At 43.4% G+C, this 26,173-nt stretch overlaps 1 protein-coding gene across 3 annotated transcripts in view; it reads left to right on the plus strand.

The window, feature by feature from the left end:
- Positions 1-26,173, plus strand: part of CFAP61 (cilia and flagella associated protein 61) — a 283,106-nt gene that overhangs the window by 256,376 nt on the left and 557 nt on the right. For all 3 annotated transcript variants that reach the window (XM_045445447.1, XM_045445448.1, XM_045445449.1), the window contains one exon: positions 16,917-17,007. In XM_045445447.1, coding sequence (XP_045301403.1) covers positions 16,917-17,007 — 91 coding nt within the window. The remainder of the gene's footprint in view (positions 1-16,916; positions 17,008-26,173) is intronic.

Here is a 26,173-nt window from a genome sequence, read left to right on the forward strand (position 1 = left end):
GAGGAGGGCATATCTAGCAGATTGCTGGCCAATGAGACACACGTGGGCACAGGCGATCTGGAGAGAGAGGAGGTCAGCCAGGGGGACCAGCAGGTGCAGAGACCCTGAAGTGGGAGAAGTCTTGGTGTGTGTGAGAGACAAAAAGAAGCCCATGTGGCTGGAGCAGAGTAAATTAAGGTCAGCGGAGCTGTAGCATATAGATCTTTGTAGGGAGAGATTTGGGCTCTTGGTACCTGTTTCCACACGTGCAGAGTAGTAACATGCCAGTTCGTGTTTTTAAAGTTCACTGCAGGTATGGTGGAGGATGGATTGTAGTGGTCATGAGGAGGCTCCTGCCGTTATCCCAGGTGAGAAATGGTGGTCTGGACCAGATGGATCCAGGTTGAGGTGGTCAGATTTGAGGTATATTTTAGCAGCAGAGTGTGCAAGACTTATTCCAAGCAAAGTAGTCACCTGCTCACTCGACTCTCAAACTTAACATGGCCAAACAGAACTCGTGATCCACCTCTGTAGTGGGCACTGTGGGTGGCCCAACTATACTCGGTCTGGTCATTAGGAGTCCATTGGAATCTTTCATTGGTCCACTGGCCCATCCCACAGGTGTGTGAATGTTGGCCTGTAACTCATGAACAAAGAGTAGGAAAGTTATGCTTTGCCCATTCCTGAGACAGCCAAAGATAGTCACGGGCTATAAGTTGCCTCAAGGTTCAGCCAACTCTGAACCTCTGGGGACAGTTCACACCCCAGAGCTCCCCTGGACCCAGACTGAAGCCACACTCCAGTTCAAACCCCTTCTCACTCAGCTCCTTCCCTGCCCCTCCTGTTCCCTTGGCCTCCCTTCTGTCCTCCCTGTCCCCCTCATGAGCATCTTGGGAGACAGTGTGTTCAGAGAAAAGAGACAAGAGTCTCCCAATATTTCAATGTCCAGCAAGAAATGTGGTTCAAAAAGTAGAAAGCAAAGTGGGATTTCCCAGAAGCTTCCAGGGAGAAATGGTGGTCAGCTGTGTTGGATTCCACTGGGGGGCCGAATAAGATGGGGATAGGTCATGGGATTTGGCTTTCATAAGAGCTCCTTCTGAGGAGGTGGCAGCTGGAAATAGCTTGAGAGAGAGGGTACAACCTGAAGAACTGGAAATGCAGCAAATAGAGCCAAATTTTGAGACGTTTTGCATGAATACAGAAGTGGGGGATACTTAGGAGGGGGAAATGATAAATGTTGTTTGTAAGCAAATAAATGATGCATGTGAAATCAGAATAGTGGCAGAGCTGAGACAACTTTTTTTTTATTTGAGAGAGAGCAAGTGAGTTGGAAGAGGGGCAGGGCAAGAGAGAGAGAGAGAGAGAGAGAATCTCAAGCAGGCTCCATGCTGTGCTCAGAGCCCGACATGGGGCTCGATCCCACGACCCTGGGATCATGACCTGAGCCGAAATCAAGAGTTGGATGCTCAACTGATTGAGCAATTCAGGTGCCCCTGGGATGGCTTTTCTTTTTTTTTAAAAAAAATTTTTTTTCAACGTTTATTTATTTTTGGGACAGAGAGAGACAGAGCATGAACGGGGGAGGGGCAGAGAGAGAGGGAGACACAGAATCGGAACAGGCTCCAGGCTCTGAGCCATCAGCCCAGAGCCCGACGCGGGGCTCGAACTCACGGACCGCGAGATCGTGACCTGGCTGAAGTCGGACGCTTAACCGACTGCACCACCCAGGCGCCCCTGGGATGGCTTTTCTATCCTAACACCTGCAAAGGCAGAGTCACGGGAGAAAATAGGCAGGTTGGGGCATTTAGGGGTAAAAACATGAGGCAGTTCCCAACTGTTTTCTCAGTAAAGCAGGAGGCAAGCTTGTCATCTAAGAGCAGACAAGCAGAAAGGGGACTTGAAGGTTTGAGGAAAGAGAAAAAGTCATCTCAGAGAGGAAAAAAGAAATGAATTCACCAGGGCAGGACTTGGGGTCATGGGGCAGTGTTGAGAGCACATCAGAGATCTTCCAGGGTGAATGTGAAGTTGGATCAGGAGGTGGTGTGAGGTTTTTTTCCTATCCATCTGCGGTTTCTCGGGTACAGAAAAGAAGCAGGCAGACAGCGGGAGACATGGAGGGAAAGGGAGCAAGGGATTAAGGGTGTTTGCAGGGGAGGGACCCTAGAGCCTCATCTCTAAGGAGCAGCTGATGGTGTTGGCCTCTGACTCATCCGGCCTCACCTCAGCCTCCCGGCTCCACTCTGAGAAAGTGGAGAATGGCTCTAGAAGCTGGCATCCGGCAGCTAGGCTGTGATAAACAAGGCTCGGACAATATAAACAGTGGTTGGCCCAGGCCTCTTTGTCACCCTTCTGAAACAGGACAAAGGGACACGGCAACCAGAAAAACCACCCTCTCTTCTGAATCATGAGGGACTCTAGCCCAGCTTTCCAGCCTCCCACATCTTGCGTGGAAACCACCAACAGAGCCAATCACCAGACTGCTGCCCTTCACCCTGGCCCTCTTAGGGACTTCCCCACCCAAGCCAACATCACGCAGTAAGCACCCTCCCTCCCCCCCCCCCTTACCCAGACACCCCTTGGTGCTTTGCTCTTTTGCAGCAGGAACAGAAACCTAACTTTGCTCTACCGCCACCAGGGTTCCCTCCTTCATTCATTCAACTCCCACATTTCTACAGCACTTAGCTTCTGACAACTCTGAAGCGTTGTCCCTTCTCTTCCACTCATTTATTCACTTACCTATATCAGTGTGGACCTAGGGATTCTTACACTTACATTACCCTCATTATTGTGTTTTTGAGAAGAACTAGGAATATATAAGCTGATTTTTTTTTTTTTTAATTTAAAGTCGGCTCTATGCCCAACATGAGGCTTGAATTCATGACCCTGAGATCGAGAGTCATACGCTTTACTGACTTGAGCCAGTCAGGCAGGCACCCTCTGTTTGTTGAATCTTACTGCTTGATTTTTGGAAACTACCAATCCGAAAACATAAAAGTGACAAAGAAAGTGAAGGAACAGTTTGAGTTTGTCATTATATCTGGTAAAAGCCTCAGTTTAAAAAAATATAAACACATTCATTAGAAAAGCCTGTTATGATAGGGAATTATTTTAAACGTGTATTAATTAATCATTACAAACACATATTAAACATGCCATATATTCTGTGTTCGTGAGTGATGTTTCTACTAAGTACTCTCAAAATTTAAAGGGCAATTAATTTAACCAAAGGAATAATGAGGCAGCTTGCTTCTCTGACGTTGGCTGGTTGTTGTGGCCTCGGCCTCACAAAAGGTGATCCCACCTGGCTCCTTTGTTTCCCCTACTCTCGGACTTGTGGGGGTTTACATGTGCATATACACACTTTTTTTTCTTTTCCTACAGAAAATAGATAGGAAATGGCCATGGCTGTGAGCGTGGCTGAGTGGCTGAGTGGCCTAATGCTAGCCTGTGCTCTCTGCAGCCTAATTAAAGGAAAATGGTTGTGCTTTCTATGAAGAGAGACACAGAATAACAAGAGAGGAACATAGGAAGGGAAGCTGAGCACTAAGAGCTTTCCCTTTGCTGCAGAATTAAATGCTAACCTTGCCTCATATTCTTAGGCCTGAATTTATATAACAAATCAATGTAAATAGCTGGACAACTTCCAGGGCAGTAGATTTATCGTACAAGTGCAATTAATGCAGACCCTGATAAACCAGCGATGTGCAAGGAGATGCCACAGATAGAACTAAAGGGCAGATACATAGCACTAGATAGCGTAGACTCATCTCCTTACTCTGACGCCAGGCGCAGAGGCATCGGAAGGGACTTCCAGACCCACTTCCCGACCATGGTGAAAGGTCTGGGCAGACCACGCTGCAACTGTGCTTTAACTGGTAAACTTAAATAGAAGGGAAATTTGTCAAGTTTATAAAAAAATTATACTCTTTCTACAAGAAGACTGGTTTGCTCTGCCAGGTCAGGCAAAAAGTCAGATAGGTCAGAAGAAAACCTGGCCCAGCTGGGCTTTGAGATGACTGCACCTTAATCCTGCCTGGCCCATTTTCCTGACTGCCTTCCAAATACATCCCATGAACAACTGGTTTGGCCATTTTTGTCCCAATTGGCTCTTTCTTCAAAATAAACTAGCAGAAACAAAACTCCACCTTTCCTCTTTTTTTTAAACCTTTATCAATTCAGACAAAAAATACATATATCGAATCCTCAGTTTAACTGTTTTCATGTAATTTTTATTGATTCCCACATAGCTCTTTAGTGCATGACAAAACATCATGAAGGCTTGTTATGAAGTCTCTCCTACCTTTAGTGCAGCTAAATTTAATTGCTGCCATAAAACTACAGCTAAATTAGCTTATGCAGACACCCTTGAATGTAGGAAAAGCAGTCCCTGAGGAGAAAAATTGTAGGATTCGGCCAAAAACAGACTTTCTTACAATCAAACAACAAAGAGTGCTTATTTCAATTAATTATTTCATACCAGAAAAGATCTGAGGCAACTTACGCAAATGTATACAATAAGATATAATTAAGAACAAGAATAATAATCATAGCAACACAATACACATGGAGCCCTTCGCCTGTGCCGGTCATAAAGCGACCTTGTTCCCGGATTGTCTCCCCAGTTTCTGATAGTGAGTCTTGGAGGGAAGGACCGTCGTTTCCCCCATTTTACAGCTAGGAAGACCAAGGCTGGGAGAGGTTACATAAGCAATAAGTAGCACAGCTGGGCCAAAAATAAAAGTCATCAGCAAATGGGAATCTAAGGGCAGGACACCTGGGTAGAGCTGAGCTGCCGTGTAGAGGGTGGGTATTTGAGCACAGGTTTTTATTTAGAAAATCCACACATTTGGCTTTGAATTCCTTCAAGGTCGCAAGAAGGAGGGAAATATCGGTGGTTGGGTTTGTAAGGGTCGTAAGATAAATGCATTCCATTTTCTAAGGTGAAGCAGTTTCTCCTGGTCTAAGTATCCAGGATTCAGAAAAATAAATGGAGGCAGACAGATCTTTCAGATATTCCTTTATGGCATTTCCAAAAACCAAGACTTATGTCTCCAGTGGCAAGGGTGTTAGGCAGTCTGTGCTCTGTCCTCAGCATGATCTGGGTGCTGACACTCACTCAGGACAAGTGTGTTCTTTGAGATACTATGAAGCCTAAGAAAACTTTTGTGCTTCAGAGAGCATGGCCTCCCCATGTTGGTGTGGGGCATGCCAGGGCCCATGGGCTGGTCAGGATCTCCCTCTAGAGACAGTTATGCGTGGGCCCAGCTCACAGATAAGCCACACCAGTTCCAATGGCCTGCAGCAGACAGCAGCCTCTGTGCACTGAGCAGAGAAAGCGGTGCAAGGCAATGTTTTCTAGCACCTCTGCGGCCAGCTGACTGTAAGACCAGCCAGGACACTGTAAGATGCCAGGCATTATTTAAGTACTGTTAGCTTCTGGTTCCTGGGTACACCGTGATAATCTGCTGAACACCACCTCTGTGGATCCCTGAGCAGACCAGCCATAGGAGAGAAGTTGATTACAAGCCATTCAGAAGATGGCTGACTTCTGCCCCAAATTAGAATTTTGGTTTTAGTGCTAGTGCATCGTAAGCCATTCTTCCTTAGAGCAGTAAACACCCATTATCTGTTGAGGCCAGTTCTAGACTGTGACAAAAAAACATAGCCAATCTTTAGCAGGTGACAATTACAAGTGGTTATCAAATAGCTAGTGGGTTTTGCTTTCAAAATCATTACTCTTACCTTTCCAGGTGTGCCCCAAAGCAGTAAGTTGACTGGATAGAGATTCTGGCAAACTCAGGTTGGACAGGAAGCATTCATAATTAAACTTTCATTTCAGTCTGCAGGGTTCTTTTGTTTTTTTTTTTTTCTGTTTGTTTTTGCCTGCCCATGTGATATGTGGCATCCCTGAGTGAAGTCTACTGCCCCAGAAACATGTAATTTAATTTCTGAGCAAACCTAGGGTTAACTGGAAATACTTATTTGTTCCTATTATTATTTTTAAAAACTATATTGAAATGCATGAATCCACTTTCTTTCATGGGCAGAATACAATTATCAGAATACAGCCTTATAGTGTGAACACAATTTGTCCCGTGTTCGCTGCATTTAAGCCTGCTTAAGCTGGATGGGGACATGTAGGACACCAGGGCTCTCCCACGGGCTTGAAGGTGGCTGTCACATATGTAAAATGTTTTGTGTGGGTTTTGTTCCAGAGTGTTTAATTTGGGGGCATGGTTGAATCTAGAGTAGTAGATGGGTTCTAGTTCTGGGAACGTCAACAACACACATTCTCCCAATTTTTATGAACTTAACTATAAGAAAAGAATTTTGTTAAATCAGATGCTGTGGAGTCTTTGGGCTATCATAGCAGACACAACATCCATTCACTCATTCCTCTTCAGAAACAGGATCCTGATTTATAGGATGTTACATTGTATTTAAAATAAATGGCAATGATTCCCAGCCTTCCCTGCAGCCAAGGAAGCCATATGACTAATCTTTGGCCAGTAAGACATAAATAGAAGTGCTATGTGAGATTTCTAGGAATTGTCCCTAAACGAGAGGGGAAGGAACCTCTTTTTCTCTTTATCCATCTAAGAACATGTATGTGAAGACTGGAACTCCGCAGCCATTTTGCACCATGAAGCCAAGTGTCCTATGGATAGTACTGTGATCTGATGGCTGTGGAACCACCATGCCCATCCTGGACACTCCACCTAGCCTTTTTTTTTTTTTTTTTTATGTGAAAGAAAAAGTACTGATTTAAAGATTTTTTTACAGGAAATGAGATTTGGTTGTGCACTTGTTCAGAGCATGAACTTTGAGGTCAAGCAGAATTATGATTAAGACCTAATTCATCCTCGTTAGTTGTGTGACCTTGGGCAAGTCATTTAACCTTTCTGAATCTATTTATTCACCGGTAAAATGGACTGGCAAGTCCCACTTTAGAGGACTGGAATCAGGATGGAGTGAGATAATGCATAAAAACTGTTTAGCACAGTGTCTGTGGGTTTATGTCCCCAGATGAATACAACAGCACCTACTCATCAAGCTGTGATAGAAACTTCCCTGTCCCAGAGTGCAGTAAGCATCTGCCAGGTTGTAAGCTACCTTAGGCAGTAGAGCCACACACCGACTAACTATGGAATGACTTTAATAAGAATTAGAAACACTGGGCCGCCTGGGTGGCTCAGTCGGTTAAACACCCGACTTCGGCTCAGGTCATGATCTCACGGTTCATGAGTTTGAGCCCCGCATCAGGCTTTCTGCTGTCAATGCAGAGCCTGCTTCAGATCTTCTGTCTCCCTCACTCTACTCCTCCTCCAGCCTCTCTCTCTCTCTGTCTCTCAAAAATAAATAAACATAAAGAAATTAACGAATTCAAAACACTGTACCAACACATCACATCTCTGATTTCACAGATATCATTGCTTAGGACAAGGCAGAAGTAGTTGTTTCTTTCTTTTTTTCTTTCTTTCTTTTTTTTTTTTTTTTGAAGGATAATCAATCTAAAACATTTTGAAGTAATGAGCAATGTCCATGAAAAACTGATGGGTTCCGAAGTGACCAAAGGTGGGCAAACACCAGCAAAAGAGAGGTTGGCAAACAGAAATGCAGCAACAAAGAACTGAGGACAAGCAGATGGCAGTTTCACTCCTGCCGAGCTCCTCCCCAGCCTTGCTTTCCCACAGTGTACCCCTCCGCAGCCTGAACCCACCTCAGTGTCCCTAATTCTACCCTCCGCACTTCTAGGGTGAGGACCACGCTTTCACACTGGTTCCCTCTGTGCCCAAAAGCGTCTGGCTGTAATTGATTAATGGCAAAGAATGACCCCGGAGGTGTTCCCCTTCCTTCCCATTTTATAGCTATGGAAGTCAGGAGCCCTGGAAGACACCTAGGACAGAGAAAAGGGGAGAGAAAAGTCCTCACAGGAGCACAGTGGGGAAGAAATGAGAATTAAAGCACAAGTGAATTGAGCCAGCAGAGAGTACAGAACCAGAGGAAAATAGGTGCTAGAAATAAACAGGGTTTTGAAAGGCCTCATTGAACCTGTTAGGATGGATAGATGAATGGACAGATGGATGGATGGATGGATGGGTGGATGGATGGGTGGGAGGATGGGTAGTTGGGTGTGTGGGTGAATGGATGGATGGGTGGAAGAAGAAAGGAAGCTAGAACATAGCATGTGTACTTAGCCGAAAACATGTTTACAAACCTGCCTTCATCTCACACAGACCCCTTCACCAGGCTTTGCACACCCACATGCCTTCTGTGACCCATAGGTGAGCAATACCAGCCAGGCTGGTAACCACAGTGATGAGCCAAAGGGGGCATCAATTGAGCTGATTACTGCCACATAACTACAGGGACCCAGCATTGCCGAATATTTTTTTTTAAGGAAATTCCCCAAATCCAATTTCCAAATGTTGTTCAGGCCAAAGCAGCCACATCTGTAGGTCATGCCTGGCCCCCAGGGTATCTGGGCACAAAGTTGATTACATACCCTGATTTCCATCACTTCCTGCCTTCTGTGTATGGAATGTAAAGAGGAGAGACAAGACCCACCGGCCACGCTCCAGCCCACACTGCCACAAGTCTGAGGCTCGCTGCTGGGTGTGACCTACAACCAGGCATTGTGGGAATTGTCTATCCTCCGTGTTGAATCTGAGATCCTGTCAGTACAAGAGAGGACTTGGACAGTGAGGATTTCATTCTCTAAGTCAAGCCTGCATGTCAACCACCTTCTCACCTGGAGAAAAGGTAGTTTCCAGCTCAAGCCAACCTCTGTGCAGTTGTGAGTGGCAGCTGGGGATCCTCTTAATGAGTCTAAGAGCAAAGACTATTATCCCTCCAGGATAAAATTGGAATGATTTTCACTAAAAAAAGAATAAAAATAAGAATAAAGAAAAAGAAGGAAAGAAGGAAGGAAGAAAGGAAGAAAGAAATAAGGAGAAAGAAAGAAAGATTTTGGAGAAAGGTCTGTGTTTCTTCTCTGCCCACCTGCCTCCTTTTTCCTAACTATGGTGTCATGGAGCAATTTTCAGTTGAACTTCCGCATGCAGGGAGTGCAGCCCAGCTCTTCAGCACCTCTCCTTCCCTCGCCTCCTGCCTTGAGGTTAAGACCCAGGACTTGAAAAACCACATCCTCTACCCTGTTCTTTTCGCTTAGACACTTCGGACTTTCCCCCAAGGCCAGTGAATGCGACTTCCTCCATCCAGTGTGTCTTGTGGGGTTGCTTTTCTCAGCATTCAGCGTGGCCAATGGCTAAGCTAGTTACCAGATCCCCACCCTGCTTCATACGATTTCGTCAATAGATTTGGCTGATTGACCAGATGAGGATGAGACTTCTGGAGAAGTCTGATCAATTGCTTAATGATTGGGCCGTATCGACCAGGAATGGTTAATAGAGTTCCACAAGTCAACATTTCCCGGGGCTTCTGAGAAAAGCGTATCATTTGCAAAAGTGATGGAGAATTTAAGTTCCCCCAAGGAACCCGGGCCAGCCATTGGCAAGATGAACAGAGGCAGTAATGTCTTCTGTCTGGACCCTGGAGAATGTGTGTCAGCTTTTCCTCACAGCTGTGTAGAAACGATTTGTGTGATGTTAACACCAAAATCCACACAGCCACTGAGAAATCACATTATCCTCGTGTTCTTACCTGACGTTCTCTCCTGAGGATTTCTAGGCAACCAGCTATGAAGGTTACCCAGTGGCTCTGGTTAGTCTTACTTTTTTGAACATAAATTGGGAAAGAAGTTATTTTTCTTGTTTTTAAAAATTCACAGTATTCATGGAAATAGAAATTTCCCAAAAGCTTATCACTAATGCTGAGTATCCACAGCACTTGGGGCGGTCAGTGCAGACCTGACCACAACCTTGGCAGGGATTCCAGATGCTCCTCTCCTTTCTATGGGGAAGGGAAAAAACAAACCAACAAACAAACAAACAAAGCACAGATATCTTTCAGTTTGTAGGGAGAAAACTAGACCTAAAACTGTTCATAATGCATAAGCTTCTTTCTAACCCCCTTATATCATCTCTGTTTGATCATCATGTTTGACTCCACACATTCTTATCAATTGCAAAATGAGTCTGGTGAAGTTCAGAGCTTTTCTAATTTTAATAATGAAGGCTGCTGTGTGTCTAGAATGATTTAAAGGAGGCCCATAGGGATCTGTACTGTTCTAAACCCCCCTCCTACCTAAACTGGGTCCCAGGAGCTGGTGCAAAAGCTCTCCATGGAGAGGAGGCAAGGCAGCCTGAGTCTGACCCCTGCCCTCACCTGCAGGTGTCTTCAGGAGCCTGGGCCCCACCTGCTCTTTCAGTCTCCTAGGGGCCAGCCTGTGCCAGATGCTGTGGGGACCCATAGCCCACAGTGTGTATGAGAAAAGGATAAGTACCCAGTTAGCTTTCCTGCAAGAACTGCCCCCACACAGTGAAAACAGTGCAGAGAAAGTAAGTGAAAGCCATCAGGCCAGGAGTTAGCTTCAAGGAGAAGGTTCGTGTTGGGCTTGAGCATTGGACAGCAGTAGGGAAGACACAGGTGTGGAAAAGGCTCCTCTGGGCTGCAAAAAAAAATGCACAGAGCCCATCAGGCAGGAAGGGCAAGGTAGAAGGTATCTGGAAGGGGCCAGAGGGGGTGAGAATCTTAGACCCTCCACAGAGAGGAGACAGCAAAGGGAGCATAGGGCAACCGAGGTGCAGTTTGGAGTGGGGAGAGCCTGAACTAGAAACAGACTCTGAGGATGTGCCCTCAAGCTGCCTGTCAGTGGCCCTCCCACTTGCCCTGAGCCTCCCCTCCCCACTCTGAGCATGCAGAGAAGGGACACCCAGAAGCTCTGCAACCCACAGCCAGTTCAGGAAGGGAGTTGACCATGGCTTTGCAGTCCCCGCGCCGCTGAAGCAGTGAGTGTAGGAAATGCTCAGCGGGCTGCACCGCCATTAAGGTTGGCACTGTCCTTCCCACGAAGGATGGAAAAAGAAATACAATGCAAGCCCATTTCATTTTCTTCCATAATGGGATTGAATTGGCCTACTTTGAATAAAAAACATTGGCACCTGCTGGAAGGAATCAGGTCCAGACTGCCTGCCATTTGGGATGCTTTTGCCCACCTGAGAGAGTCTTGTCTGCCTAGGGTTTGTGAACTAGGATTCTCAGCAACCTTCAACCACGACAAATTGGGTTCTGAAATTCTCAGTGAACAAACCTCACCCCAGCTTTATACATGCATTTTGTTTGGTTTGGTCACCAAGCACATGGATTTTTAGCAAGTAGATTATAATGTCTGCATATGAAAATTTTCCCCTAAAAAGTATAGCCCCCTGCACATTGCAGAAAATAGAAATCCAAATAGCTTTCATCCTAGGCTGATGCTCAAATCCAGGAATTTATTTATTTTTTTTTTTAATTTTTTTTTTCAACGTTTATTTATTTTTGGGACAGAGAGAGACACAGCATGAACGGGGGAAGGGCAGAGAGAGAGGGAGACACAGAATTGGAAACAGGCTCCAGGCTCTGAGCCATCAGCCCAGAGCCCGACGCGGGGCTCGAACTCACGGACCGCGAGATCGTGACCTGGCTGAAGTCGGACGCTTAACCGACTGCGCCACCCAGGCGCCCCTCAAATCCAGGAATTTAGAAAAACAAGTCTTCAAGCCACACAGCCATTGGCCTGAGGGGCAGCTGGCACGTTTGAAAGGCACCATGTTCTGTGATGGGAGACTATGACTTTATTTCTGAGGAAATACTGGACTAGAGGGTTACTAAAAATTTTTATAAAATTGTTACACAGCCCCATTTTCTGTACAAGTCAATTTCCTAAAATGTTACTTTGCGCAGGTCCAGAGAGAGGGAGGGATGGACAGGCAGAGCACAGGGGATTTTTTAGGACAGTGAAAGTCTCCCACATGACACTGCAGTGGTGGATGGTAGGGTATATAGTATATTTGTCAAACCCATAGAATGTTTGTCACATGACAAATGAACCCCAGTGTAAACTATGGACATTAGTTCCAAATAATGTATCAATATTGGTTCATCAATTGTAACAAATGTGCTTTACTAATAATGCAAGGTGGGGATGGGAGGAAACGTATGGGAACTCCGTATTTCTGCTCTATTGTTTCTGTACACCTAAATCTGCTCTAAAAATAAAATATATTAATTAAAAAGTTAATTTACCAGAAGGAAACAAGTTTCGGGGGGAACATGGAAGTGAATTACCGACAGGGATACAGCTACTTGGGGATGCTGTGAATGGTAAATGACCAAGGACCATCACCCAGAGTGTGGTTCCTCATCACAGTGCTTGCTGTGAGGTCATTTGGTGAGCCCCTTAAAAATCACCACCAAATTAAGCAGTTTTTGTAAGAACTGGGGAAGAACTTGCAAATGAGATTCTTCTCTGGGTAGATTTTTTAGTCCATTTTTTCCCTCCTTAGCAAAGGGACCAATTCCTTTCACCACTCACTATCTAAAACACCTTGTCTCTAATGCCTGCCCTACAAAAACAGCAGCTACTTCATCTAACAATGGAGATGTTGCTAATTATCCACCCACTCAAGAGCCTGACCTGAATCCTTTAAACAGAGCAGACCGAGGGCATCTCGGAAACTGCAGATTATCTGCTAGTCATTTTCTTCCTAAATCCTGTTCAGTGCCACACGCCGTCTGATCTGAGTTGCTGTTGGAATATGTGACCTTCTAGTGAGTGGGACTTCTGTTTAGGGACTGAGTCTGAACTCCTTCTTGTTTTACCCCTGGCTAAGGGTTTTATGCATATTTAGCCTGATCCGTGTGTCAGGCTGTGAGCAATCTGGTGTTGCAGACAGGTGTGAAGAAGCTCTCTAGGCGGGGTGGGAGCCTACACACTGCTCTAGGTGACGCACCAGCTCTCCCTGCTGTGAGAGCCTTAGCATTCCATGACCCTGGTGTAAGTTGCCCCTAGGGGCCGCCACTGAAGCTGCAATAAAATTGAGAAGGAGCCTTTGGAAGTCAATTTACTCGTTTGGCTTTGGCTTCCAGGGTATTGTGAGAGAGAGAGAGAGAGAGAGAGAGAGAGAGAGAGAGAGAGAGAGAGAAAAAACAAGTGGGAGATGGGCAGAGAGCAAGAGGGAGAGAGAGAATCCCAAGCTCTCTCTCTTGCACTGTCAGGCTCTTGTACTGTCAGCACAGAGCCTGACGAGGGGCTCAGTTTCATGAACTGTGAGATCATGACCTGAGCCCAAGTCAAGAGTTGGACACTCAGCCAACTAAGCCACCCAGGCACCCCTGAATAGAGTTCTACAAGCCTTTCTCTTTTGTATGTAAAAATGGCTGTCACAGATGAAATCCAGGAATATGGGTAACAAATAGTTTGCTACAGAGATTGTTACCTTCTGGAAGAGGGTCTCAAAATGTTTTCCCATAGGAGACAATGTTAGGAAGTGTTAAAGAAATACGATTTCAGGTCTCCCAGATCTTTGGTTTCCAAACTGTTCAGTGTATTTTGATGAGAATAGAGGTGGTCAAATACCTAGATGCTGTTACTGCTGGACATTGCTGTGAGAGGCGTGGAGAGTTTCAAAGACAGCAAAAGAAATAATTTGCAAAAACATCCAACTTCTTCTTCATGCCCCCCTCCCCCACCCCCTACCCTAATCCTCCACCCCTGCCAAGCACTCTACAGATGGGCTCAGCATCTTTTCAGAGGATTAAGGGTCACTTGCTTCTCCAGCCATCTGTGTTCAGCTTTGTGGACAGAGGCTGTGGGAATGTGGGTGTTAGATGGTGGGCCAGGGCCCAGGCTGGGCAGGCTGTGACCTTAGGGAAGTGGGGTTCCCCCACAATTCCCTCTGTGAAGCCAACAATGAGGAGGGCCAAGTAGTGAAGGCTGCCTGAACCGTACCTGGGCTGTGGGAACAGGGCCATGCAGGAACCAGGAAAGCAGAGAGAGGATGTACCACCTAGAAGGATGTGGTTGTAGGCCCCAGAACCAAGAGGGAGGGCACTCCTGATGGTACTGTGGAAACACACAGGGGGCATCTCAGCAACTGGGGAAAGGAAGCCACAAATTTAAAAGGGCCCACTGGGGGGCGCCTGGGTGGCTCAGTCGGTTAAGACTCCGTTTTCGGGTTAGGTCATAATCTCAGTCTGTGTGTTTGAGCCCATTGTCTGGCACTGTGCTGACAAGCTCAGAGCCTGGAGCCTGTTTTGGATTCTGTGACTCCCTCCCTCTCTACCCCTCTCCTGCTCATGCTTGCTCGCTCTCTCTCTCTCTCTCTCTCCCTCTCTCTCTCTCAAAAATACAAAAAAATAAACATTAAAAATATTTTTAAAAGGGCCCACTGGTTCCTAACTTAAGAATTATGATAGTTTCAAAATTTGCACAGCCACAATTCCCTGAAGCTTTTCTAGAAGCTGTTTTGATCTAAGAGGCAGGGACCATCCTAGCAAAGCCGTACTTGAGTGTCTGGACACAGGCTGTAATTGATGTTTTGGTCCAAGAAGCTACTCTCTGAGGAGATGTGTCAAAACATCACCCCAAGGTGCTCATCCTTGCCAAGGTGGCCAGCCCTGCACCAGTGCCTTTGCTTAAGGACTTAGATGGATGTTGGATGTTGGCCAGGGTTTGTAGGGGCCCAGAAACCCAGCCAGAATGCCTATCAATTTGGCTCCATTCACTAAGAATTAGGTGGCCTTGAGTAATTTCAGAGGCAAGCAGTCCTCTGACATTTCCGCAAAGTGCCCACTTGACACCCTCAGCCTTGCTTGCTGCGGGGCTTAGCAAGATCATCCTGGAGCTCTGGTTTCACATACAGCTTTCCCAGTCTTCCCAGTGATGCTCTTTTTCATAATGCTTCCCGTCTTGGGGCATTTTGCAGAGTTCTGTCACCAATTGATTTAGCAGAACTTTATTCTATGTTAATGAAAGACAAATCCGAGCCAGGCAGAAAGAATGTACACAGTGCAATGTACATTCATTCATTTGTGAAGATTCATAAGATGCCTTTCTCATGCAAGTGCTGAACTGGATCGCCATGGTGCGATTACAGTGGTCCCCCTTTCCCCGCTGGAAATATCTCCAAGACCCCCAGTAGATACCAGAAACCGTGGTTAGTCCTGAGCCCTATATGTTTTCTTCAGCGTATACACACCTACGATAAAGTTTAATTTGCAAATTAGGCACTTTAATAGATTAGCAACAATAACATAATAGAACAGTTATAGTCATACACTTAATGAAAGTTATATGAATGTGGTCTCTGTCAAAATACCTTATCACACAGTACTCACCCTTCCTCTTGTGATGACGTGAGCTGATAAACTGCCCACATGATGAGACGAAGTGAGGTGAATGACATAGGCACTATGATGTAGTGTGAGGCTACTACTGACCTTCTGACAGTATGTCAGGAGGAGGGTCACCTGCTCTGGAGTACGGTTGACTGCGGGTGACTGAAATGCAGAAAGTGAAATCATGGAGACAGAGGACTGCTGTACACAACAGCTCTGACTGGGCTGCTGCCTCCAGGAGCATCTTTCCCACCCATCGCCTTCCTGACCTCACCTCCCTACCAATCCCTGCTCTTATCTCCACTCTGCCTCACAGAGTGCTCTTAGCACACTCCTGGCTCCAGGTGTTCACATCTGCTGTTCCCTCTCTCTAGAGGGCTCTTCCCCCAGATCTCCACATGGCTCTCTCTCCCTGCCCTCAAGCCTTTACTCCCTGAGCTTTTCTTTGGCCTCCCCTATCCTTGCCTGCCTTGTGTTTTCTCCTAAGCAGTTCTCATCATCCAACAGGCCTTATGTTTACTTATTTATCACTTGAATATAAGCTTCACAGTGGCAGGGTTGATGGTCTGTTTTGGTCCTTGCTGTTTCCCCTGTGCCCAGAATACTGCTGGGTGCATAATAGATGTTCCATAAATATTAGTGGAATTCATAGTTGAATGGAAAATAGGTAATTAAGCATGAAACTAGGTCATATTCTGGTCAAGCAAATAGGTGATAGGTAATAAGTGATATAGCTGAGTGCCATGCTGATTGTAGCACAGACTCTTATCATTATACTTGTCCTTTAAGGCCTCAGTCGTCCCTGGGTCTCGTCACTTCCTTCCCTAAGAATTAACTTCAGGTCTGGGAAAACAGAAGGTGCTCGTCTGCACGTGGGCACCAGGTTTTTCCTTCCCTGGTGCACACACATGGCATCCATTAGCAGTAATGGGAACAACAAACTCACATCCAGAGAACAGTGAAACCCACGTGATCAACGTGTCTCCAGCGTGAAAGAAGTGATGTTTCCCATCCCAAGACACTTAGCATTAAAATAAAATCAGAGTTAAAGTAACAGTAAATGGTCTTGGTTCTCCAAGAATGCATCACAAAGCATTTACTCCAATGGTTTTCAGTGAAAAGTTAGCCAATATAAACACCGAAAGAGCTGCTCTCCTAAAAGATGTTCAATTAAGCATCAGTGCAATTGTATGGAGACTATGTTGCAACACCACTGAGGTGGCCTGTTTTTCTGGTCATTATTAATCCAGAAACCTTAATGATGAACAACATTTGTGTTATTGTCTACCCAAATGTAATTTGTTTATGCAGCAGTTCAGTTAATCCTGCAATCTGTTTTTCTCAAATGAGGGCAGATAATGGAGACACCGTTCTTTACAAGTCTTCAGGCTTTTAAATTCTGATAAAATCAGGATTCTTCACTGGGTCTTGCCCCAGCTCTGAATTAAACCACTTTAAATGTAATTATGGAACCTGGCCTTACATCAGGAACATCCATTTAAAAAATTGATTGGCCAGGCTGTTCCACAAGGCATTTTATGAGCAAACGCTTGCGAAGGGGCCAGAACTGTAATTTATAAAGGCAAAAAGCAGGTAAATACTTTATTAGTGGTAATGAGAGCGTTTCCAGCTAACTGAATCTTTTCTTTCCTCACTAGCTACTTCATGGAGCCATGGTGCATGGCCCTGTTTCACGATCGTTTTATTGATCTAAGGAAAGAGTTACGCCAGATCTTGACCTCCAAGGAGGTAAGAGTGATTAATAGATATGTGAGTTATTCCTTGCAGATTACAAGCACTTTGTAGTTGTTGGTCATTTAGACTTTTCTCTACATTCCCCCTTTTGGTTTTACTTACAACTGTACTTCTTATAAACAAGATTTGGAGTATGTGAACATAGACAGTGATATTTCAGGAAAAGTGGATTATTTAAATCCTTTTATGAGAGGCAGATTTCTTTTTCCTTTTTACAAGTAACTGTATTTTCATGATCAGTTAACAGGGATGTTGACTGGGAACCGAATCTGAGTTTTTTCGACTTGCTCTCAAGAATGGACATTGCATGCCTTTAGTTTCTGCCCTATTGCCCACCATTTGCTAGATATTTGTGTGTCTGTGTGTTATTATAAAAATGTAAAGGGAAGGTGTAAGATGCCCAGACACACCCCTTTTATAACCCAAACTGCTTTCTCAAAGTGATAGGGAATTAACTGGAAGGTTACATTTCCCAAAGACTCCATGCTCAGCAAGAAATTTGACTCTGCAGTGTAAGTAGTGAAATATTCGTGAAGCTTTAAATTAAATTCTTTCTTGCAACACTAGACTCCTTAATGAAGCTGTGGAGAGTTAGTGTCTGTGCTCACAAAGTAGTCAGATATCCATCGCAGACTCTCCCTTGCTCCACTCAGATAAGGGCTGGCCCCAGTGGGCACAGCTTAGTTTTCCACCATGTTTTATTGTCTAAAAGGGCAAGTACTGCGTCTCTGTTATCACTTCCACTTGAGAGCACCTGTGACCCTCAAAGGTTCCTGTGGTGTGGGCTCCATATTGGGCAGCATAGATACAGATCACACACTGAGTCCGTACTGCCTGCACCGCCTTGCTTAACCATGACACTATTGTCATGGTCTTGACTTTACCAATGAGGAGGCTGGAGCCAAGAGACTTTAAAGGCCCCTGCCATGGATTACACAGCTAGTCTCTGGCCAGCAAGCTTCAAACTCAAGGATGTCTCACTCCAAAGTCAGGAACATAGGCACTGAGCCATACAGACTAAACTGTGTGGCTTGGTACCTTCTCTTCATTGTTCACCCCCTTCCCAGTTTTATTCTTGGGATCCAAGATGGGAAGATTAAATAATCTTACTAATCTGAAGTAGATTCAGATTGGGAAAGATAGGTTTAAAATATAAACCAAACTAGGGGCGCCTGGGTGGCTCAGTCGGTTGAGCGTCCGACTTCAGCTCAGGTCATGATCTCACAGTTTGTGAGTTCGAGCCCCGCATCGGGCTCTGTGCCGACAGCTCAGAGCCTGGAGCCTGCTTCGGATTCTGTGTCTCTCTATCTCTCTGCCCCTCCCCCACTTGTGCTCTGTCTCTCTGTGTCTCTCAAAATTAAATAAAAATGTTAAAAAATTTAAAAAAACATATGAACCAAACTGAGTTGTCTTTAGGATCCACATAGATAGGAACCAGGCAAGTAAATGCATGAGGGAGGCAGAGGGCACTGTAACTATGCAAAGGTCATCCATGCTAAAGGCACTCAAATTTGGATATATATATGTATATAGAGAGCTACGGGTCAGATGGGTCCCTGCACTTCATCCTAAAACTGTGAGGGAGTCAGCTGAGGTTGAAATATGAACCTGAGTTGTAAGCCTGGTGATGACTGAATTTCACTTAACTCCTTAGATCCCTCTCTTCCTCTCAAAATGTAATCTGCTGCTCATTACTGCACCATAGTAAACACTCATTAGTTTTCTAGTTAACCCATCAAAATTCTGTGCCTAAATCCTTCCAAACCCCAGAATCGAGCTCCTCAGTTAATATTTTACACAGAGCCAAGGGGTTTTAGGTGCCACGCTTAAAAGGGAAGCTTTCCTCTCACCCTTCCAAGTTCACTACCAAACCCAACAACAGTCGCTTTTCATGGCCCTCACTGAGATACCCTCAACCTTTTATGCATGGAGAGACATTTGCTCTGGGTCAGTTTGCTATGCATGAAATCAGCATAGACAATAGACCCTTTCAGTAGATCAGAAGTGGCCATGAATACTTGTGGAAGACACAGTAAGGACTTCCCCACCATCTTGTGGCTTTTCTAGATTCCCATAAAGTGAAACCTCTGGAAGGGATCTTGCTCTGCTTTCTGCATTTACATGTGTCAAGTGGGAAAGGCCACAGGAAGAGGTGCTGCATGCAGTAGTGTCTGCCTCTAGCTCAGATCCTTGTAGAACAGGGACTACCTGTTCCCAACTCAGTGAGCTGTGGGAGGAGTGAAGGAGGGGATATGTGCAAGTACACAACACAGAAGAATGGCTCCCAGTAAGTGCCAGCCCCCACAGGTAATGGTGGTGGGGACAGGCAGACAGTGGAAGTGGTACTCGTATAAGCAGATATGCAGGAGTTCATTTGAGAACCTGATAATAGGAAAATAAAGAGAATAGCCTTAACTAGAGAATGATGGTAATTCCTTTTCTCAAATATTGAGATTAAGTAGCCCATTTCATTTTACTTTCCAGATTGTCTATAGGAAAGTACAGCAGTCCAGTCCCATTGACTATGATATCCTATAGCTCAGCATATCAGTTTTCCTCTACTTCCACATGGAGAGAAAGGAATAAAAGACTGTTATTTATGACTGTTATTGTAAGTCATCTGAAATCTATGTATCACTTATTTTAAAAACAAACCCATTGTAAGATTTCACGAGTCTTGCATGGAAGTAAAGAGGAACAGATTATAAATCCACTGACACTGTGTTTAGCTTAACCAAAGAGTCACTGACCAAAATGAAAATTTATATAGTCAAGATTATTCTTCAAAAACGTAACAATTATAAACATATATGCACCAAGCAACAAAACCCCTATATGTATATATATACATATATATACATATGTGTATATATATATATGTGTGTGTATATATATATATATATATATATATATATGAGGCAAAAGTTGATAGAATTGAAGGAAGAGATGGTTCTAAAATAAGACCTGGGGAATTCAATATTTCACTTTCAGTAATGGATAGAACAACCAGGTAAGGAAATAGGGGACTTGAACAACAAGATTTCAGTACCCCACTTACAGCAATGGACAGATCAGCTAATCAGAAAATCAACAAGAAAACAATGGCTTTGAATGACACACTGGACCAGATGGACTTAACAGATATATTCAGAACATTTCATCCTAAAGCAGCAGAATATACACTCTTCTCCATGGAACGTTCTCCAGAATAGACCACATACTGGAACACAAATCAGCCCTCAACAAGTACAAAAAGATTGAGATCATACCGTGCATATTTTCAGACCATAATGCTGTGAAACTCGAAATCAACCACAAGAAAAAAATTTAGAAAGATAACAAATACTTGGAGACTAAGGAATATCCTACTAAAGAATGAATGGGCTAACCAAGCAGTTAAAGAGGAAACTACAAAGTATATGGAAGCCAATGAAAATGGCCACAACCCAAAACCTCTGAGACACAGCAAAGGCGGTCATAAGAGGAAAATATATAGCAATCCAGGCCTCCCTAAAGAAGAAGGAAAGGTCTCAAATACACAACCTAACCTTACGCCTTAAAGAGCGGGAAAAAGAACAGCAAATAAAACCCAAAACCAGCAGAAGACAGGAAATAATAAAGATTAGAGCAGAAAATGCTATCAAAACCAAAAAAACCAGTAGAACAGATCAATGAAACTGGAAGCTGGTTTTTTGAAAGAATTAAAAAAATTGATAAACCACTAGCCAGTTTGATCAAAAAGAAAAAGGAGAGGACCTAAATAAAATCAAGAATGAAAGAGGAGAGATCACAAACAACACACCAGAAATAAAAACAATAATAAGAGAATATTATGAGCAATTATATGCCAATAAAATGGGCAATCTGGAAGAAATGGACAAACTCCTAGAAACATATACACTACCAAAACTGAAACAGGAAGAAATAGAAAATTTGAACAGATCCATAACCAGTAAAGAAATCGAATTAGTATTCAAAAATCTCCCCAAAAAACAAGAGTCCAGGACCAGATGGCTTCCCAGGGGAATTCTACCAAACATTTAAGGAAGAGTTAACTCCTATTCTCTTAAAACTGTTCCAAAAAATAGAAATGGAAGGAAAACTTCCAAACTGTTTCTAAGCCAGCATTACCTTGGTTCCAAAACCAGACAAAGACCCCACTAAAAAAGGAGAACTATAGACCAGTTTCCCTGATGAACATGGATGCAAAAATCCTCAACAAGCTATTAGCCAACCGGATCCAACAATACATTAAAAAAATTATTCACCATGACCAAGTGGGATTTATACCTGGGATGCAGGGGTGGCTCAATATCTGCAAAACAATCAATGTGATTCATCACATCAATAAAAGAAAGGACAAGAACCCTATGATCCTCTCAATAGATGCAGAGAAAGCATTTGACAAAATACAACATCCTTTCTTGGTAAAAACCCTCGAGAAAGTAGGAATAGAAGGATCATACCTCAAGATCATAAAAGCCATATACAAAAGACCCAACACTAATATCCTCAATGGGGAAAAACTGAGAGCTTTCCCCCTAAGGTCAGGAACAAGACAGGTATGTCTACTCTCACCACTGTTATTCAACATAGTATTGGCAGTCTTAGCCTCAGCAATCAGACAACACAAAGAAATAAAAGGCATCCAAATCGGCCAGGAGGAGGTCAACTTTCACTCTTTGCAGATGACATGATACTCTATATGGAAAACTCTAAAGATTACACCAAAAAACTGCTAGAACTGATTCATGAATTCAGCAAAATTTCGGGATATAAAATCAATGCACAGAAATCAGTTACATTCTTATACACCAACAAGGAAGAGACAGAAAGAGAAATCAAGGAATTGATCCCATGTACAATTGCGCCAAAAACCATAAAATACCTAGGAATAAATCTAACCAAAGAGGTGAAAAATCTATACACTGAAAACTATAGAAAGCTTATGAAAGAAATTGAAGAAGACACACACACAAAAGGAAAAATATTCCATGCTCCTGGATAGGAAGAACAACTATTGCTAAAATGTCAATACTACCCAAAGCAATCTACATATTCAATGCAATCCCTATCAAAATAACACCAGCATTCTTCACAGAGCTAGAACAAACAATCCTAAAATTTGTATGGAACCAGAAAAGACCCCGAATAGCCAAAGCAATCTGGAAAAAGAAAACCAAAGCAAGAGGCATCACAATCCCAGACTTCACACTGTATTACAAAGCTATAATCATCAAGACAATATAGTACTGGCACAAGAACAGACACTCAGATCAATGGCACAGAATAGAGAACCCAGAAATGGACCCACAAATGTATGGCCAACTAATCTTTGACAAAGCAGGAAAGAATATCCAGTGAAATAAAGACAGTCTCTTCAGCAAGTGGTGCTGGGAAAACTGGACAGCGACATGCAGAAAAATGAACCTGGACCACTTTATTACACCAGGCACAAAAATAAACTCAAAATGGATGAAAGACCTAAATGTAAGATAGGGAGCCATCAAGATCCTCGAGGAGAAAGCAAGCAAAAACCTCTTTGATCTTGGCCGCAGCAACTTCTTACTCAACACGTCTCCAGAGGCAAGAGAAAAAAGCAAAAATGAACTATTGGGACCTCATCAAAATAAAAAGCTTCTGCACAGTGAAGGAAACAATCAGAAAAACTAAAAGGCAACTGATGGAATGGGAGAAGATATTTGCAAATGACATATCAGATAAAGGGTTAGTATCTAAAATCTTAAAAGAACTTCTCAAACTCAACACCCAAAAAACAAATAATCCAGTGAAGAAATGGGCAAAAGACATGAATAGACACTTCCCCAAAGAAGACATCCAAATGGCCAACTGATACATGAGAAAATGCTCAACATCACTCATCATCAGGGAAATACAAATCAAAACCACAATGAGATACCACCTCACACCCGTCAGAATGGCTAACATTAACAACTCGGGCAACAACAGATGTTGGTGAGGATGCGGAGAAAGAGGATCTCTTTTGCGTTGTTGGTGGGAATGCAAGCTGGCACAACCACTCTGGAAAACAGTATGGAGGTTCCTCAAAAAACTAAAAATAGAACTACCCTACAACCCAGCAGTTGCACTACTAGGCATTTATCCAAGGGATACAGGTATGCTGTTTCGAAGGGACACATGCACCCCCATGTTTATAGCAACACTATCAACAATAGCCAAGGTATGGAAAGAGCCCAAATGTCCATCGATGGATGAATGGATAAAGAAGATGTCATGTATATATACACAATGGAGTATTACTTGGCAATCAAAAAGAATGAAATCTTGCCATTTACAACTACATGGATGGAACTAGAGGGTATTATGCTAAGCGGAATTAGTCAGAGAAAGGCAAATACTGTATGACTTCACTCATATGAGGACTTTAAGACACAGAACAGATGAACATAAGGAAAGGGAAGCAAAAGTAATATAAAAACAGGGAGGGGAACAAAACATAAGAGACTCTTAAATATGGAGAACAAACAGAGGGTTACTGGAGGGGTTGTGGGAGGGGGGATGGGCTAAATGGGTAAGGGGCATTAAGGAATCTACCCGTGAAATCTTTGTTGCACTATATGCTAACTAGCTTGGATGTAAATTTTTAAAAAATTAAAATAAAATAATGTTTTAAGCAAAACTTTTCCATTTACAATAACATCCAAAAGAATAAAATACTTGGGAATAAATTTAAGTGGGCGGTGTAAGATTTGTATACTGAAAACCTCAAAACATTTCTGAAAGAAGCTAAAGCAGACCTAAATAAATGGAAAGCCATTTGTGTTCATGGACTGGAGACTGAATATAATTAAGATGGCAGCACTCCCCAAAGCCATGTACAAATTTAATGTAATCCTATCAAAATCCCAATGGCATCTCCTGCAGAAATGGAGAAATTCATAGGAAAATGCAAGAGACTCTAAATAGCCAAAACAATCTTGAGAATAAAAAATAGTTGAACGACTTACACTTTGCAGCTTGAGAACTTACTACAGATCAGCAGTAACCAGGACAGCATGGTACTTGCATAAGGATAGATCCAGAGATCAATGGAATAAAATTGATAATTCAGAAGTAAAAAACATTTACATGGAAAGATTTATGTCATTCATCATTAGGGAAATGCATAGCAGAACTACAATGAGATACTACTTCACACCCACTAGAGTGGCTATAGTAGAAAGAAAAAAGAAGTAACAAGTATTGGCAATAGATGGTCACACTGAAGGGGAGCTGATCACACTGAGGGACAGATGGTCACATGGGGAAAGATAGTCACCCTGAGGTGGAGCTGGTCACACTGAGAAGGGAGATGGTCACATGGGGGAAGATGGTCACACTGAGGGGCAGATGGTCACATGGGAGGGAGATGGTCATACAGAGAGGACACACTGTGAGAGGCAAATGCACAAAAATCTGTTTACAGTCTAGAGCGGTATTTGCCTTAGGTAAACTTGAAAGCTCCATTTTGTGATTTTACAGTATTTACCGCACTGTCAGAACAGCACCATACACCATTCTACAATTTTTGTAATGTTGTTTTTGTTTGCTACGATTCTCCTGAAAAACTAAGGAAGAAAGAACACACCTTGTGTGTGTTGTGGAAGATATGTTGGGGATATGCTGGCAGCACCTCTAATATTTCATCCTGGGCATCAGGTGCCTTTTTCTGTCACTGTTTCGTTGAGCTGATTTAAATCCGAAGTCCAGTGAGCCTCACTGACTGTTCTCTCAAGTGATGTGTGTGTAATCTCCAGGACTTCTGTCAGTGAGACACTGACAGAACCAAATAATTCTGTTACGCTTCCATATAGTTTGAACCTATTTTCCCATCTGTAAAATTCTGACTGTTAATAAATTAATGATCTGCAAGTTGCCTACTTTTTTTCTGTTGAAAATAAAAATTATTGGAAGTTCAAGGAAATATAGCACCAAAGTCCCCGTGAGTCTGCTGTTAGGGTCATTGGGAATTATTGTGGTATTCAGAACGTACACAGCTCAAACCTTGATGGAGTGCATTGTAGAACAACTTCCTATCGATGGGCAGATACGTGATGGAGCAAATAGGGTAAACGTCAACCATAGAATCTAGCCATGTGTGTGTGGCTGGTGCTAAATGTACAATTCAGCCAACTTGCCTCTATGTTTGAGTATTTTTATAATAAAATGTTGGAAAATTCCCTACTATATTTTAGATATGCACGGCATGTGATTATCAACATTAAATAACTTTATTCTCTCTGAGCCTTGTCTTTAAAGATGTCAACAAAATTTGAATTTACATATATACATATATAACACCCAGTGCTCATCCCAAGTGCCCTCCTTAATGCCCATCACCCGTTTAGCCCATCCCCACACCCACCACCCCTCCAGCAACCCCCAGTTTGTTCTCTGTATTTAAGAGTCTCTTATGGTTTGCCTCCCTTTCTCTTTTTATATTATAAAATCCTATTTCTTGAGAGAGGACTATAACCATGTAAAGTAAACCATCTAGAAGTTTTCATGTAAAAATGCTTAATCACTTCCTTTCTTATTTTTAAAACAAGTGTGATCTGCAGATAACTTTTTATCTGAATATTAAGAACTTAAAGTTACTATTCTTGCTGAATCTTGAGGACATTATTCCAAGTCAAGTAAGCCAGCCTCAAGAAGACAAATAGTGTTTGATCCCACTTACATGAAGTACCCAGAGTAGTCAGAGTCACAGATAGAAAGTAGAACGGTGGCTGCCAGGGGCTGGTGGAGGCAGAATGGGGAGATAGTGTTTAATGAATACAGAGTTTCAGTTTGGGAGAATGAGAAAGTCCTGAACATGGATAGGGGATGGCTGCCCAACAATGTGGATGTCCTCATTAAAACAGGAGCACCTGGGTGGTTCAGTCGGTTAAGCGGCCAACTTCAGCTCAGGTCATGATCTCACAGTTTGTGAGTTCTAGCCCCATGTCAGGCTCTGTGCTGACAGCTCAGAGGCTGCAGCCTGCTTCAGATTCTGTGTCTCCCTCTCTCTCTGTCCCTCTCCCATTCACCCTCTGTCTCTCTGTCTCTCTCAAATATAAATAAATATTTTAAAACTTTTAAATGGTTAAAACAGTAAATCTTATGTATATTTTGCCATGATTAAAAATAATTTTTGAAA

Source organism: Leopardus geoffroyi, chromosome A3, assembly GCF_018350155.1.
Source record: "Leopardus geoffroyi isolate Oge1 chromosome A3, O.geoffroyi_Oge1_pat1.0, whole genome shotgun sequence".
Lineage (NCBI taxonomy): Eukaryota > Metazoa > Chordata > Mammalia > Carnivora > Felidae > Leopardus > Leopardus geoffroyi.